General features: G+C 39.2%; 1 protein-coding gene and 1 long non-coding RNA gene across 2 annotated transcripts in view; one reads left to right on the top strand and one right to left on the bottom strand.

Moving 5' to 3' along the window:
- LOC127976983 (alpha-1,3-mannosyl-glycoprotein 4-beta-N-acetylglucosaminyltransferase C-like) overlaps positions 1-4,918 on the top strand; it is a 107,370-nt gene extending 102,452 nt beyond the window's left edge. Inside the window, exon 5 of the mRNA XM_052581583.1 lies at positions 905-4,918. Coding sequence (XP_052437543.1) covers positions 905-2,061 — 1,157 coding nt within the window. The 3' untranslated portion in view covers positions 2,062-4,918. The remainder of the gene's footprint in view (positions 1-904) is intronic.
- Positions 4,919-9,909: 4,991 nt separating this feature from the next.
- On the bottom strand, positions 9,910-16,119 carry LOC127976979 (uncharacterized). Its single transcript, XR_008158062.1, has 2 exons — positions 12,797-16,119; positions 9,910-10,518 (listed from the first exon to the last, which is right to left on the bottom strand). It is a non-coding gene; the product is annotated as an uncharacterized LOC127976979 (long non-coding RNA).
- Positions 16,120-16,539: the final 420 nt, after the last annotated feature.

The following is a 16,539-nucleotide window of genomic DNA, read 5'->3' as shown; positions in this document are numbered from 1 at the left end:
CATTTGTATTATCAGTACACACATGGTTAAACAAAGTAAAATAATATATATATTTATTTGTGCTTTTATTAGCCTTCTTCTGTATGTGTACAGTATGTGTAAGGAACACACACACACACACAAACATACCACTATACATACAGAACACAATTAAGAAATGCACAATTAAAAATGCTAAATCATGGGCCTCATTTATAAAATGTTGCACAGAAACCATCCTAAATTTGATCTTACAGTCATCTCTCAAATATGCATATTGATTCACAGAATGAACGCATGCACAGAAAACTCACATACGTCTCTCTTTCAGATATGAAATCTACGAATCGCTAATGATCTTGAACTTGCATGCAACTGAACTGTTTCAGCTTTCTGCTTTGAAAATGACTCCTAATTAATGTCATTAAGATAAAAGATCACCTGTCATCGTCCAAACAGCGGGCTGCAAGAATAGCTTACATTTTCAAAAACCTGCAGTACTCTGACAAGAAAAGTGTTTGTATGTCTGCTCAGACCCTGATGTGACGCTAAGCACTTTTCCATGTCAAAGGCAGTTTTTACAAATGTATTTAAGCTTAGACACACTCTAAGGTCAAATCTGAGCATATGCATGCTTTATAAATGAGGCCTCACACGTCTAGATCTCTTTAAAAATGCTTTTCTGAAATGTCAAAACAATGTAAAAAGTAAAAAAGTTGAACATCCATAAAATTTGATCACTTTACTTCCTAAGCAAAATGAATAAGCAAATAGCTTTTTCTTGCTTTAAGATTACATTTAATGTGGTCTAGTGAGATTTTTGCATAAGTAAAAAAAAAATATAGTACTCACAGCGTAGACAAGGTGTCAGATCAGTTCAAGGCATACTTTCTCCTACTCCATGATTTTTCATGTTCTTTTGCAGAGTATCTTACAATTGGATTGTCATCTGTGAAAAGAAAACGTGGAAACTATCTGCTGGAAACCATCAAGTCCATTTTTGACCAATCAAGCTATGAGGAGCTCAAAGAGATCGTTGTGGTGGTCCACTTGGCAGACTTTGACCTGGCATGGTGTGAGAGCCTAGTTCAGGAAATCTCAAGGAAGTTCGGCCACCATATCATTGCAGGACGGCTGCTAGTTATCCATGCACCTGAGGAGTACTACCCATCACTGGATGGGCTGAAGAGAAATTACAATGATCCAGAGGATAGAGTACGCTTCCGTTCCAAACAGAATGTAGATTATGCGTTCCTGCTCAACTTCTGCACCAACCTGTCAGACTTCTACATGATGTTGGAGGATGATGTGCGCTGTTCTCGAAACTTCCTCACCGCCCTGAAGAAAGTGGTGGCATCTAGGGAGGGATCATATTGGGTGATGCTTGAATTCTCTAAGTTGGGCTACATAGGGAAGATGTATCACTCGCGAGACCTTCCTAGACTTGCCCATTTCCTGCTCATGTTCTATCAGGAGATGCCTTGCGATTGGCTTCTTATCCATTTCCGAGGCCTACTGGCCCAGAAGGATGCGATTCGCTTCAAGCCTTCCCTTTTCCAACACATGGGCTACTATTCCTCCTATAAGGGGGCAGAAAATAAACTTAAGGATGATGACTTTGAGGAAGACTCCCTTGATATCCCAGACAACCCACCTGCCAGTTTGTATACAAACATAAATGTATTTGAGAGCTATGATGCTGCCAAAGCTTACAGTAGCGTGGATGAGTACTTTTGGGGCAAGGCTCCGTCCACCGGGGACTTTTATGTAATAGTGTTCAACAAGGCAACAAAAATCAGCAAAATCAAGATCATCACGGGAACGGATGATCGGCAGAATGATATTTTGCATCACGGAGCTCTGGAAGTGGGGGAGAAATTAGTAGGAACCAAAAAGGGAAGGCAGTGCTCCGCCTATATTACTTTAGGGGAGTTTAAAAATGGAAACATTGAGGTTCATGATGTGGACCACAAGATAGCGTTTGATATTGAGTGTGTTCGCATTGTGGTAACGGCAAGTCAGAAAGAGTGGCTTATCATTAGAAGCATAAGCCTCTGGACTACACAAGGTGCCAATCAATGAGAACTTTTTTTCAACCGTAGCTAAAGGCACAAGTATCTGTTTATTTATCTATTTATTTATTTCTAAATTATTTATTCACCTGAGAAATCTTTATTTATTCAAATTTATTCATTCATTCAGACTCATTTAAATGCAGTACAAGATTTCACGCATCTGAGGCATTTCAGCTAATTCTGACATCAACTATTCAGACAATAAATATTTTTTTATATATCAAGACATTTAAGGTACATATTTGTATACAGTATGTACCCTCTTTTTCCATTATTACTACATAATGTGTACTCCTCAGCAAAAAAAAAAAAAAAAAACTAAACAAAAAAAAACTCTGAGAAGCTACACTGTTTTGACTCTCCTTTGGCCAAGGCATACACTGCAAAAAAAAAAAAAAAAAAAAATCAAATAATAATAATAATTTTTTTTTTGCCCCTTATATTCAACCCAGACACATTTATAAGTAAAACTAAGTATGTGTGTATGTATATATATATATACACACAAGCACACACACACATTTGTTTTTGTGAAAAGTGGGGTCCCATAGGCGTAATGGTTTTTATACTGTAGAAACTGAATATTCGCCCTACACCAACCCTACACCCAAACCTAACCCTCACAGGAAACTTTGTGCATTTTTACTTTCTAAAAAAACTCATTCTGTATGATTTATAAGCGTGGGTTGTGTCCTCATAAGTCACCTTCTCCTTGTAATACCTGTGTCATACCCATGTCATTATACAAAGTTGAGTCCTGATATGTCACAAAAACAAGAGCACACACACACACACACACACACACACACATGCACGCACACACACACACACACACACACACTTTTATTAAAAGTTTTTCTTGCTTGATGTAGAGGTCTGGTTAGGCTTAAAAAATATTAGGAAAAAAATATTTGCCAGTGAAGTAAGAAAAATAAACTTACATAAAAAAAAAAAATCTGAAAAACAACTCTTAATATCTTGCATAATTTTGCTTTTAAGTAAATATGTCCTGTTTTTTTATGTTAATATATGTTTTACGAAATTATTTTTCTGTGTTTCTTTTAGCTGTTTTCCATATTTTAACAGACAGACATATACTATTATAGTCATTGAAAAAGTAGTTTGAAGCTAAATTTTAAGCACTTAATTTCGGTTATTTATTTAATTAATTATTTTTTTGGTTTGTTTACTCTTTTCTTCTATACCTCTCAATATTTGCTTATCATGCTCTTCTTTCTGCCAAAACAGGGTCAATATTGCCTATTGCAATATACAATGTATTGTGGCATGAATCTACTCAGCAACATTTCATACTATCTCGCCACTGAATGATAACAAAAAATGTTATTCAATCAACCTTGGGCCAAAAGGGTCTCTTTAGTGTAGTTCTGTTTTGTTAGTGCATTTCTTCAGAGGCATGGACTGGAACAGTGTGGCTATTCGCCCATCTTCTGAAGTGTTGTGATTGGACAGTACAGTGACAAATGAGGTAAACCTCCTTCCCCTTTTCAATATTTTCCTCCTATTTGTTGCTCAGCGCAATTTTACCAGGGTAAATTGGATTTTGTTTGGCTCATTCCCCCATAAAATTACACCAGCAACAACCACCCTATTGCAGACCATTCTCACAGCAAACCCCTGAGTGGAATTGTTGGCTGCCTCATCTAAATGCAGTTTTGTGTCTTTGTGTGAGTGTAGACCATATCTGTCACTATGAGTATTTGTTTACCCAAATGACTTTGTCAAAAGATGTTATAAAAAACATTAAAACTTAATTTCACAACCATCTAATTACTCTGTTAGACTGGACATGTCACATGAAAAATGCAATAATAAGACAACTGTTTACATGACTCTGTAATGTTGCAGAATGTGTTTATCTCCTGTTTTTCTTTCTTAATTACAAGACAAGGCATTTTTTTCCCATTGAAAACAACATGTTTTCTTTGGTCTTCTTTGTGTTATCATACGGCAGTTCATATATGTGTGTAGTAGTTTATAGTATCATAACAATAATCCGTACTTTGCATGATTTTTGAAGTTGTCTTTGCCAACACCCAAAATTCAAAATCGACGTTGCATTAAAAGATGCTTTGCACCGACACATGTCAAAAGTTGACTTTGCCATAGTTATCAAGAAGCCATTACTAGCACTATTTCTCAGGCTAGAAATGTGTTACATATCTGTATACATTAATTTTAATCCCAGGTAAGAACTGCATAGTTTCCTTGTCAGTTTTTTTTTTTTTTTTTTTCAGTTTATTGAAAGTGAATACCTCTTGCCCAATTGTATTTGTGAGTGGTCTTTTGGATGCATTTCAGACTTCTATGGCTATTTAATGTCACAGTATGTTTTCGATAGTTTTGTAATGCTTTCTTGTGAGCAAAGCACAGGTCCTTTTTTCAAACAGCCAGCTACATTTTAGGGCTGGGTGTGTAATAAAATGTTACAAATTAAAATATTGGAAGGTTTTGTCTTCCTAATAAAACAACTGACTAAATAATTGTTCATGCATGAGCTAAGAAAGAATGCCGCAGTGTTAGTACGCCTGTCGGTTTTAGGCTTTATGACTTGTTTTCAAGTGTCTACTCTGAACTTGACTGGCATTGTACTGTAATTGATTTGTAATTTTACTGTACTAATACTACATTTTCAGCAATGGACATCTCACGTATTGTGCTGCATAGGTGAAGAGAATGTGTTATGATGTAGAGTTCTGTTGTATTTCTCCCACACTGTTTGTCACATGGTACTGTAACTATATTGTAAAATGACATATATTTTTTTACATTTATCATTAGAACTGTTTGCCTTGTATATTGTACCTAAATATACATTGACTCAAGTGCTGAGTTGACAAAAATGAATGCCATTTCTTCATTGGAAATCCAGAGATTGTAAAGTAAAACACTTTTGGGAAAACAAAATACTTTTTAGTAGAGGTCTAAATACATTTGCATGCAGATGCACACATCTCTCTTGTAGTAAACTGTCTGGACACACAGTATTAGACAGCATGGATCCACTTGAATATTTCCTTATAAGTTCTTAGGCCTGCTTTTGTGTATATACGGGTGAAAACAAGTTCAAATAAGCCACCCGATTCAGAAATTCCTCACTGCTGTGGAAATAAACATAAGCTTGTGTGATAAAGTATGTAAAGTAATTTTACAGTCTTGAAATGATCACATATGTCAGTGGATTCTATCAAACCATGGCCCAAAGCAGAAAGTGCCTCATGCATTATTTATTTGTTTATTCATATGCTTTGTGTCATGTTAATGCATTCATAATGAATTTACAGTGCTTAGGCTATTTGGCTGGATTTTCTGTTTCTGCTCCACAATAAATTACTTCAGCTTAGAGTATTTTGTAGAAACAAACAATGTATGATTTTCTCTTAAAATTATTCTAGTTGTTGCACGAGTTAAAAAAGAATTGCAAACATAATCATATATAAAATATACACACACTGCCACAGTATAACAAATATTTTCCCAAGGCTGTGCAATTGCTATCTTTTCCCTCTGAGTAAATCTTGAAGTGCTGCTCTTATGATGAGTGTCAAGGATTTTGCAACACATTTGCTGATACATTTCAGATTGTGGATGGCTGTGTTTTTAAAGAAATCCTTAACTAGTTGATTGCAGAAATTGGATTGCAGGTCTGTTTGGGGGACAGTGGGAAAAAAAAGCTATGATAAATTCAAATAATATAATGAAACTGATAATATAACTGTGCATGGATAACCTGACACATCTTTTTTAAAAAGGGGAAAATATCTTCATATCTGCTTTTGACATTAAAAGTTAAACAAATTCGACAGATGGCAACATTTATGGGTTGCTTGACATTTTCAAGAACCATGAACAAACTACATAAGTTAGAAGAAAATACAGTACAGTTTTTTTCTTGTATTCAAAGCTCATTTTAATATTTTTCTATTTTAAACGTATTTTCCTGGTCGTACAATCAATAAAGTCAATAGAGTCATTACCCTAATAGAAATATTTAATATTTTTTGTGATAAACATCTGAGATCACAGATAAAAAAATTCTCTTAACTTTTTACATTTTTTATTGGCTTAAATCCTTTCTGTTTGTCCTTAAATCCTGAATATGTTTGTCTGTATATAAAAAAGGCACTTTAATGTTATCTCTGAATTAGGACCAATGTCATAAAATGTAGAGTATATATCTTCTTCGTTGGACATGACAGCTCAAGAGCATCCTCTGGCTTTGCGGAAGAAAGGCCCAAACCATTTGAAAGTGTTTGACCAGATAAGCAAAACTTGTTAAGTATTTATAAATGTTAAGTAATCCATTAACCCTTTAAGGTAAACAATTTGGACTAAAATCCCTAATGGAGCTGGACAGATTCACCAGAGCTCATTTGACAGGTGCTGGTTTATTAGCCTTCATTATAAAATGTCTCAGTCTTGTTTTGATTGTGCATGTTTTGATTTTTCTCAACATAAATGTATTACAGTCAGTTAATAAATTACAGTTAATAAATGTTGACAGTTCAAAATGCAGTAAAGCAAAATGACTGTATGCAACTATAAATATTTACATTTCTCACAACTGAGACCATGAAAGTGTTGACAAAGCAAAGTTGTGGTAAATTAAACTTCTAGCATTGTTTCTGTTTCTGCAAAGTGAGTTACTAGACTACAGTATGTCTCCTAGTTCTCCTTATTCAGCCCTTTCTAATAGCGTTGGAAATTATTAGGCATGTGCAGTTCATAGTGATATTGATCAATTTAATATTGTGTATGTGTTTTTAAACTGATTGATTGCTAAATTGATTGCATGACAGACCATTCTGATTTTGTGTTGAGTCTTGATGTTCAATGTAAAGTTTGGTTCTTGGAAGCAGATGACAATCACTTCAAAGATAATGGTAGAAACTCGTTCTTCTGCAGTAATTCATTCTTTTATCCACCCCCTCCACAAAACATTAAATAAATTTAAGGATTTCTGGAAAAGCATAAAATGCCAATCACTAAAAAGCTACTGTGCATCACCCTTCCAGTGAAGCTGGCTCTCAATAAGTAATGCACATTTCATAGAGAGTTCACCAACGTTATTACTTTTCGTTCTCTCACTTTATTCAAGTACTACAATGTTTTACACAAAGGTTTTTGACAGACAAAAATGAAAGCGAAACTGAAAATAAATTTACAGCACTTAGCAAATTCCTTTCTTTGTTTAATAAAATAAATTTTACCATGAAAAATGATGGGTACAGCAGAAGAGACTCCAGGCAACTGTAACACACTGAACTTCTTCAATCACAGATAAATCAGAGTGATGGAACTTATTAAGCAGATGATTTGTAAAATTCAGTTTCTGCTTGAAAAAGGAGTATTTTGTTTTATTTTTTGGTAATATTTAAGCAAAACTTTGATGTATGAAAATATATTTGCTTAATCTTTTTTTTTCAGTGTCTGATATTTTGAGCAAATCATGTTGTCTTCCTTATCATGTATCTTTTAATACAGCAGATCAAGAGTAATACTAAACTTTGCAATATTTCATACAGTATAGGCATTACAGTCGACACATAGTCATAGGTAACATTAACATGTACAAAAAGCACTCATCATAATTATGTATATCTTAACAACTGTATCTCAAAAGATCATTACATTCTTTAGGCAAACACACATATGCAGAGTGTACTAGAAAGACCTTTATATTTCAGACCCAGCATTTTCCGCATTTTCAGCACAGGTAGAGAATGCTGAGGCCACAGCAACACTGCCTTTCAAAGTGGAGTGGAACTAATGCTGAGGTGAGTCCATATGGCAGGCGAGATATGTGGGAAACCGTAGCTAATGTGCATTTTAAAAGGTGTCAGAATGGTCCAGAAAAACCAATATGCCATAATAACTCCTGGCCCCGCGCGGAGCATCACCCAATCGATTCCAGGTTTCCATAGCAGCCGGTCTGCGTAAATAAGGTAGCAAACCATACAATCAGATGATGTGAATCTGAGGCGGAGAGGCTTCTCTTATCCTATTCCCAAATGCTCTGCCGTGCTCAAGATCTGATTCCCAAGAAAAATCATTATGGATGTTAATACCTTCAGAGAGGCAGGCAGAAGATAATAGGCAGGGAGTGGGAACCAATCGATTGTTTTTTACTCAAAAAGTTCAGCTGAGTTTCATATGAAAGTAATTCCACTTCGATCTGTCTCAAACTGCAAGCTGATTAAGCCCCAGAGCACTACAGTGAAACTATAGATTTATCAGAACTTCAATATTACACTGTTAATCTGACAATATGGGGGTTGAATTTGCAACAAATGCGTCTCTCCAGCAGAACTTTAGCTTGAAAGATAAATATATCGCTTTAAGATAGAAATAATACCACATTTGCCTCAGGGATGTCTAAGTAGAAGAGCTAATAAAAGCTTTAAATAGTTGACCCCTTTAGGGATTATAAAAGCATGTACGTCACATCACCTAAACATTTGTGATTGAGCTATAAGGAGGACAGTAACTTTGCAAGGCATAGATAACCAAACGTTTCTGTGAAATAAATGCATGGAAACATTACACAAGCCCTAAGTGTGTTGCTGCAGTTGCCTTTAAACAAGTTTTAGATGGTTTTATGTAATATGCTACGAAATAAAACCAAATTTGACAATAAAGAGTTTTAAACAGTTTTGCCACATTGAAGCATTTCCAAGTAAAATGCCTACAGTGCCAACCATTCTTGGTTGCCAGCCAGGAATTTTTCAAATATTACCCTTAGATAAAACTTTAAAAGTGTGGAGGAAATCAAATACGTTGAAACATGAGTGTATCTATTGAATTTTATTGAACCCACCTTGTTTCACATCTCTCCAGTGGCTTGGATTACCACCAATCCGTGAATATTTTAAGCTATATATATATTAATGGCGGCAGCAGCAAATCAGAGCTTCCATTACTAGCAATTAAACAAACACGATCATAACCTAAAAATGAAATGTGCTAGCCATAAACTTCTATATATCTTGTCTGTAAAATAATTCTCCACTTAACAGCTATTCTGCCCCTATAACAGGAATCAAGGCATGATTGTAATTGTATTTGATTTGTTTTGTGGTGCAACATCCAAAACAACAAAGGAAGTTGCTGGCGTGTATATAGGTTTTTGATTGGTTTAGGGCCTAGTGATATGGATGTCAGAGAAAGACGTGATGAAGAGGATGGAAAAGAAAAGCATGAACAGATTGATGGGTAAACAAAGGGCCATAAAAAGCTGTTCCCCAAGGAGCAGAGGAGCTCAAAACAGAGATGTGGGTGATGAATGGCTTGTAATAAGCCGGCGACTGTCTGACGGCCACTGATCTAAGGTCCCTTTGCGATTAGACGCTCTCACGCTCACGGGGAACCTGCGATGACAAGGATGTGATCTGTGTGTTGATGTGTTTGGTGGTGGGTGTGTCATTGTGAAACAAACAGTCGCTGAGACAGAAGGGCCATGTTCCATCAAACCACCTCTGCACTCCTGCTTTAAAGAACAAACATGTGCTACATAAACTTGAAGGAATGATTATAATATCTGGGTCTTTCAGCACAGTTAAAGTCGGCAAGAAGTGAAAATACACAAATGCATGTTATTGGTGTTTTTGTGAACCAATTTATCCATGCAGGTTTAATTTTTTATTTATATATTGTTTTGACCTTGTAATGCTTAATCAAATTTGGATCCCTTTCTGGGGACACATGCAGGACATCTCCAAACATTTATTCTGCTTGAACTTTACCCCTGCAAGTTTGTGTTCATACTCTACTACTGATAGCAATGTTGACATCTCAACACCTTAGTTCTACCAGAAAGACTCGGGAGATAGAGGAATGTACGAAGCATACATTTATTGACAGCTCAGCGAGCACAATTATAAATTTCTTTGGCGGAAGGCCCCGTCCATGGTTCGTAATCCGAGGGTAGCGAATCTGCATTTCCTGCCTGAAGACGAAGGCAGGGGCGCAGCAGACCCCCCCTGGAAGGTAAGGACAGGACCATCCTGGTGGTGGTGGGGAGGGTGGAGGTTGTTGTCGCGTTGGCATCTGCGAACTCAAACATGTGTAAGTACGATCTTTTATACAGGAGTATAAAGACGTGATTGGATAATGATGAAGGTAATTAGTGACGAAGTGATTGAGTCTTCCTGGCAGAACTTAGGCTAAAGCTTCCATTTCTACCAGAAAGACTCGGGAGATAGAGGAATGTACGAAGCATACATTTATTGACAGCTCAGCGAGCACAATTATAAATTTCTTTGGCGGAAGGCCCCGTCCATGGTTCGTAATCCGAGGGTAGCGAATCTGCATTTCCTGCCTGAAGACGAAGGCAGGGGCGCAGCAGACCCCCAAAATTAGGTGGATTATGAGACCTCCAGACGGGGCCAGCCTTCCCCCCAAAAAGTAGATGAAGTATACCCACCAGTTGTGAATCCTAAGGTTCCTGGAAGAAATAGAAGAGAGTTAGCATGACCAGTATAATGACGTTAGATTAAACTTCTTAAGTTTTACAGAAATAGGCCAGACACAGACAGCAACGATAGCAGGACACAGACAGCCACGATAGGCAGGCACGGACAGGCCTCGTTAGACCAACAGAAATAGCCACGATAGGCAGACAAAGACAGGCCTCAATAGACCAACAGAAACAGCCATGATAGGCAGACACAGACAGGCCTCGATAGACCAACAGAAATAGCCACGATAGGCAGACACAGACAGGCCTCGATAGACCAACAGAAATAGCCACGATAGGCAGACACAGACAGGCCTCGATAGACCAACAGAAATAGCCACGATAGGCAGACACAGACAGGCCTCGATAGACCAACAGAAATGCCACGATAGGCAGACACAGACAGGCCTCGATAGACCAACAGAAATAGCCACGATAGGCAGACACAGACAGGCCTCGATAGACCAACAGAAATAGCCACGATAGGCAGACACAGACAGGCCTCGATAGACCAACAGAAATAGCCACGATAGGCAGACACGGACAGGCCTCGATAGGCCGAACATAAATAGCCACGATAGGCCAGACGCAGACAGCCACGATAGGCAAACGCGGACAGGCCCCAATTGGCCGAACATAAATAGCCCGATAGGCCAGACGCAGACAGCCACGATAGGCAGACACAGACAGGCCCCAATAGACCGTACATAAATAGCCACGATAGGCCAGACGCAGACAGCCACGATAGGCAGACACAGACAGGCCCCGATAGACCAACATAAATAGCCACGATAGGCCTCACGCAGACAGCCACGATAGGCAGACACAGACAGGCCTCAATAGACCAACAGAAATAGCCACGATAGGCAGACGCAGACAGGCCTCGATAGACCATACAGAATAGCCATGATAGGCAGAACACAGACAGCCTCGATAGACCGTACAGAAAAATAGCCATGATAGCCAGACACAGACAGGCCTCGATAGACCATACATAAATAGCCACGATAGGCCAGACACAGACAGCCACAGTAGGCAGACGCAGACAGGCCTTGATAGACCGTACAGAAATAGCCATGATGGCCAGACACAGATAGGCCTTGATAGACCATACAGAAAAATAGCCATGATAGCCAGACACGGACAGGCCTCGATAGACCAACGGAAATAGCCACAATAGGCCAGACGCAGACAGCCACGATAGGCGGACACGGACAGGCCTCGATAGACCGTACAGAAATAGCCATGATAGCCAACACAGACAGGCCTCGATAGACCGTACATAAATAGCCACAATAGGCCAGACGCAGACAGCCGCGATAGGCAGACGCAAGACAGGCCTCGATAGACCATGATTAGCCACGATAGGCAGACGCAGACAGACCTCGATAGGCCGTACATAAATAGCCACGATAGGCCAGACGCAGACAGCCACAATGGCAGACGCAGACAGGCCTCAATAGGCCGTACAGAAATAGCCACAATAGGCAGACACAGGACAGGCCTCAATAGACCATACAGAAAAATAGCCATGATGGCCGGACACGGACAGGCCTTGATAGGCCGTACAGAAATAGCCACGATAGGCCAGACACAGACAGCCACGATAGGCAGACACGGACAGGCCTCGATAGGCCGTACAGAAATAGCCATTATAGCCAGACACAGATAGGCCTCGATAGACCGTACAGAAATAGCCAGGATAGGCCAGACACAGATAGCCACAATAGGCAGACATGGGACAGGCCTTTATAGACCATACAGAAAATAGCCATGATAGCCGGACACGGACAGGTCTCGATAGACCGTACAGAAATAGCCACGATAGGCAGACACAGACAGCCACAATAGGCAGACATGGGACAGGCCTTGATAGACCATACAGAAAATAGCCATGATAGCCGGACACGGACAGGTCTCGATAGACCGTACAGAAATAGCCACGATAGGCCAGACACAGATAGCCACAATATGCAGACATGGGACAGGCCTTGATAGACCGTACAGAAAAATAGCCATGATAGCCGGACACGGACAGGTCTCGATAGACCGTACAGAAATAGCCACGATAGGCCAGACACAGATAGCCACAATAGGCAGACATGGGACAGGCCTTGATAGACCATACAGAAAAATAGCCATGATAGCCGGACACGGACAGGTCTCGATAGACCGTACAGAAATAGTCACGATAGGCAGACACAGACAGGCCTTGAAAGACCAAACAGATATAGTAACACCACCACCAGTAATTGCATGAATTTACCTGATTAGTTACAGGAGAGCTTGCTGAGCTTCAATAATGGTTTTGAATCAGGTCTGATGTATGATTCAAATGCTTAGGAAGACCATCTGCCCATGATCTTAACAGCTGATGTAGAGATCCCTCATTCAGCTGCTGAAGTAGCTGCCCCAATTCTGAATGAATGGCCAGTAGAGAGACTGCAGCTTTGAGAACAGTGGTTAAGTGAGTTCTAAACAGCCTTGGAAAGGGGGCTCCGTTAGGAAAATAGAGCTGGTGCGTTTTAGAAATTCTAGGTCGGATTTTTAAGAAATTTCACCATGCAGAGAAGGGACAGGATTATTGATTTTAGAATTGTTAAGGTGACTCCAGAACCTTGCACATTGGTTTTTGAGTGCTTGAGGAGAGTGTGAAGAATTTTTGGTCCGAATCATAGATCTGAAGGAAATGCCACGAGCAGGATCAAATTGATTGGTTTGAAGTGAATTCCCCTGGAAGCATAACCTGTAGAAAGCAGATAAACACTGCCTCCAGAAGAATATTGAGGTACTTTGAAGGAAGGCCGTAGCAGATGGAAGTAATTCATTTTGCAATATGGGCAGGGTAATAGGCAGACATTTGTCTTTAATTTGTTGGAAGATTTAGCTAACCCCCTCAAGTAGTAATAGAACTGAATAACCAAAAGGCTTGAAAATTTGATTATAAAATTTAGCGTGGATTAGATGCTGGCAAGGAGTCTGCGAATAGAGAAATTAAGATTGCGTTTTTTTTTTTTTTTTTTTTTTTTTATTTAAACAAGAAGGGAGCAACGGTTGAAATTAGAATAGGAACGCAAAAATTGGAAGGAAAAACATTAGAAGCGGACCATGCAAACGTGTAGGCTTGATTGTAGAGGGAGCAACGCCTTAGAAATGTGATTTCCAGCTGACGTAAGCACTTCGTTTAGTATTATGTCTGCTAACGGAGGCAGACTGAAGAATCCGGGTTGGCTGAGGGCACAGCTGTCTGAAAGTTTAAAAGTGTAAAGTGAAAGCCGCAACAGCCGAGTAAGAGTGATGAACCAACACCAGTAGATGCGCGAATATAAACAAGCCTTGATTGTAGCTTAACCCCTTAACTGTCACGCCCCAATTTTTTTTTTTTTTTTTTTATTATAATATTAAGTTGAGGTATCGGAGGTTAAGTTTAAAATACGCATAAATCTAAGGGACTTAAGCTTATTAGCACACATTGCTAATCTTGATGTAAACAATTAAACAGCCGTTAGTTAGTTATGAGTGATGGGCGGTCACACTGCACTTTTCTCTCCATTGACTTCCATTCATACGCATGCGAATGCGTCGGACCGGAAACGCAAGCTTATGCGAAAAATTTTGCATTTCGCTGCGTTCCAAAGTTCAAGTTTGGTGAACTGACCAGGGAATTTGACATAACGTGAGGATGTGGACCAGTAGAAGAGCGATACATTGCTGCATGACCTCGCTGTACAAAAATTCAAAAAGGAAGCGCTATATAACTTTAGCTGTTGCGCAGCGTCCTATTTTATATTACATTAACAGATTTATAAAAGAAAGAAGCTGCATGGTTTGTAGTGTCGACGGGAACAGGTGATACATTGGAATTACAACGTTTTAGAATGTTGGTTTTTTTTTTTTTTTTTTTTTTTTCTCTCTCTTCTCCCCCTCCTCCCCTTAGGGTGTATATATTTATAGAGAGATACAGAGTAACGTTACAATATAAAACGCTTTCGACGCCGTTGCAAAAGACACAGTGCTAGAAACATAATAATCCATCTTGTGAATTGAGGGGAGACTGTTTATCTTGCTCCCGCCCATATTCGCAGTGGCGTTCGAAATAATTTCGCATGTTTAAAGTCTAGTGAGACCGCGCCTTGAGACGGAGACCAGGAGTGCAAACAAACCATGCCTGCTAATTAATATTCGGTTTAAACTGGAGATATGCCACTACTCTGAAATAAGGTCAGCAGCAACTCGTGTCACGTGGAGTAATATATGCCTGCTGACTGAGCATTGAGCCGAATCTTACCTACGACTCAAAAGAAGGGTCCATACGCATCAGCTTGGTAGATCCAGTGTTCATAATTCGCTAGCCCAAAGTAAGCCATGTAAAGATGAGGTGAGAGCAGCGGTTCCCTGCATCTGCAACCATAGAATCCCATTAGAGTATGAACTTTTCAGGAATAACGCAAATGAAAGACTGAATAAACAAATATTAAAGCATAGGATTAAAACAGCGAATCTCAAGTGTGCTAGACAGAGCTTTTTTTTTTTTTTTTTTTTTTTTTTAAATAAGAAATGCGAAAAAGCTTTATCAGTATAAAGATTGTAGCGTTTATGATAAGCCTTAAAGTGCCTCATTACGAAGAAGTTATTCAGAAAATTGCATGCACTATGATCAACATCTTAATTATGCTGTGCAAGTCTGCTAGATAAACAAGCACGAAACGCCCAGTGCTTTATTTGAACGTGTAAGTATAAATCCTTGCAGAGAATAAATTAATGCCCAGGCGCCGCAAGTGCATAGAACGAAATGATACTTATAATGCTGTAGACTTGTGAAGTGATGGAGGCGAGATGCCGAAGAGACCGGCAGCCTTAATTCTGTCTGCTGGTCCGGAGAGACTTCATTCGTGCAGGTTCACGTGAGCGTACAGATGAATATTTGTTGATTGAGACCAAAGTCTTTTCAGGTGTTGAGACCCAAGCAGCACTGACGCGACATCTCGGAAAGCACCAGCGTTGCCAAGACCGTATTTTTTTTTTTTTTTTGTGGGATGCCTTTTCAGTCCTGGGTTTGAGGTGACCCCAATAGTGTTATATATAGCCCCTAGAATGTGAATTCTACCGATAAATCCCTTTTGAACGCGATTGGGCTATTTTTTTTTTTTTTTTTTTTTTTTTTTTAATAGTAGTAACTGGCGGTTTTGAGAACCTGGCAACCCTGGCCTGAAAGCACACGGAACTCCGCCAATGTTCACATCCGCTGCCGAGAAAAGCTTGTAAATCATCCAACACAAACGACTTCAGATAATCACCGCGACACGGAGCTAAGCCAACGATCCCGTGTGCATCTTAGAGGAACGTCAAACTCTAGATAGTTTGCGGGGCACGAACTTAATTACAGCAAGTAGATGAATAAACACAACAGCTTGAGCAAGTACAATCGCGTCGGAATCTGCGGTTGTTGTCGCGTTGGCATCTGCGAACTCAAACATGTGTAAGTACGATCTTTTATACAGGAGTATAAAGACGTGATTGGATAATGATGAAGGTAATTAGTGACGAAGTGATTGAGTCTTCCTGGCAGAACTTAGGCTAAAGCTTCCATTTCTGCACAGAACCAGTTTCAAGTAATTTCTTTTTTCTTTTTTGATAATAAGTTACACTTGGTTGCAAGTACCAATAAGAAAATATCTCTGAATTCAGCTTCACTGTGACTTCACTGGAATTGTGGGGCAGAAAAACCTCTCAAAGTTGTGGTATACTAACAGCAGAAAGTCTGGACTTTCATTGGCCAAGGACCACCCAAGAGACCATCTGACTGACCTTTAAAGCAGCCAGTTACAGTTGATTTTGTTCAACATGTTTAGGGGCATAACATGTACAGTTGCTAACAGCTTTGTTTCCACCTGGAAATCTGGTAGAATTTAACTAATCAGATGAAAACATCAAAACTCCTAAAGTGTACCATTTTGTTTGCCTCAGAATAACATCTGAGGTTGAGTATAAATGTGTAGTTAACCCCCA

Source organism: Carassius gibelio, chromosome B18 (assembly GCF_023724105.1).
Source record: "Carassius gibelio isolate Cgi1373 ecotype wild population from Czech Republic chromosome B18, carGib1.2-hapl.c, whole genome shotgun sequence".
In the NCBI taxonomy this organism is placed as follows: Eukaryota; Metazoa; Chordata; class Actinopteri; order Cypriniformes; family Cyprinidae; genus Carassius; species Carassius gibelio.
This window is presented reverse-complemented; position numbering and strand designations above follow the sequence as displayed.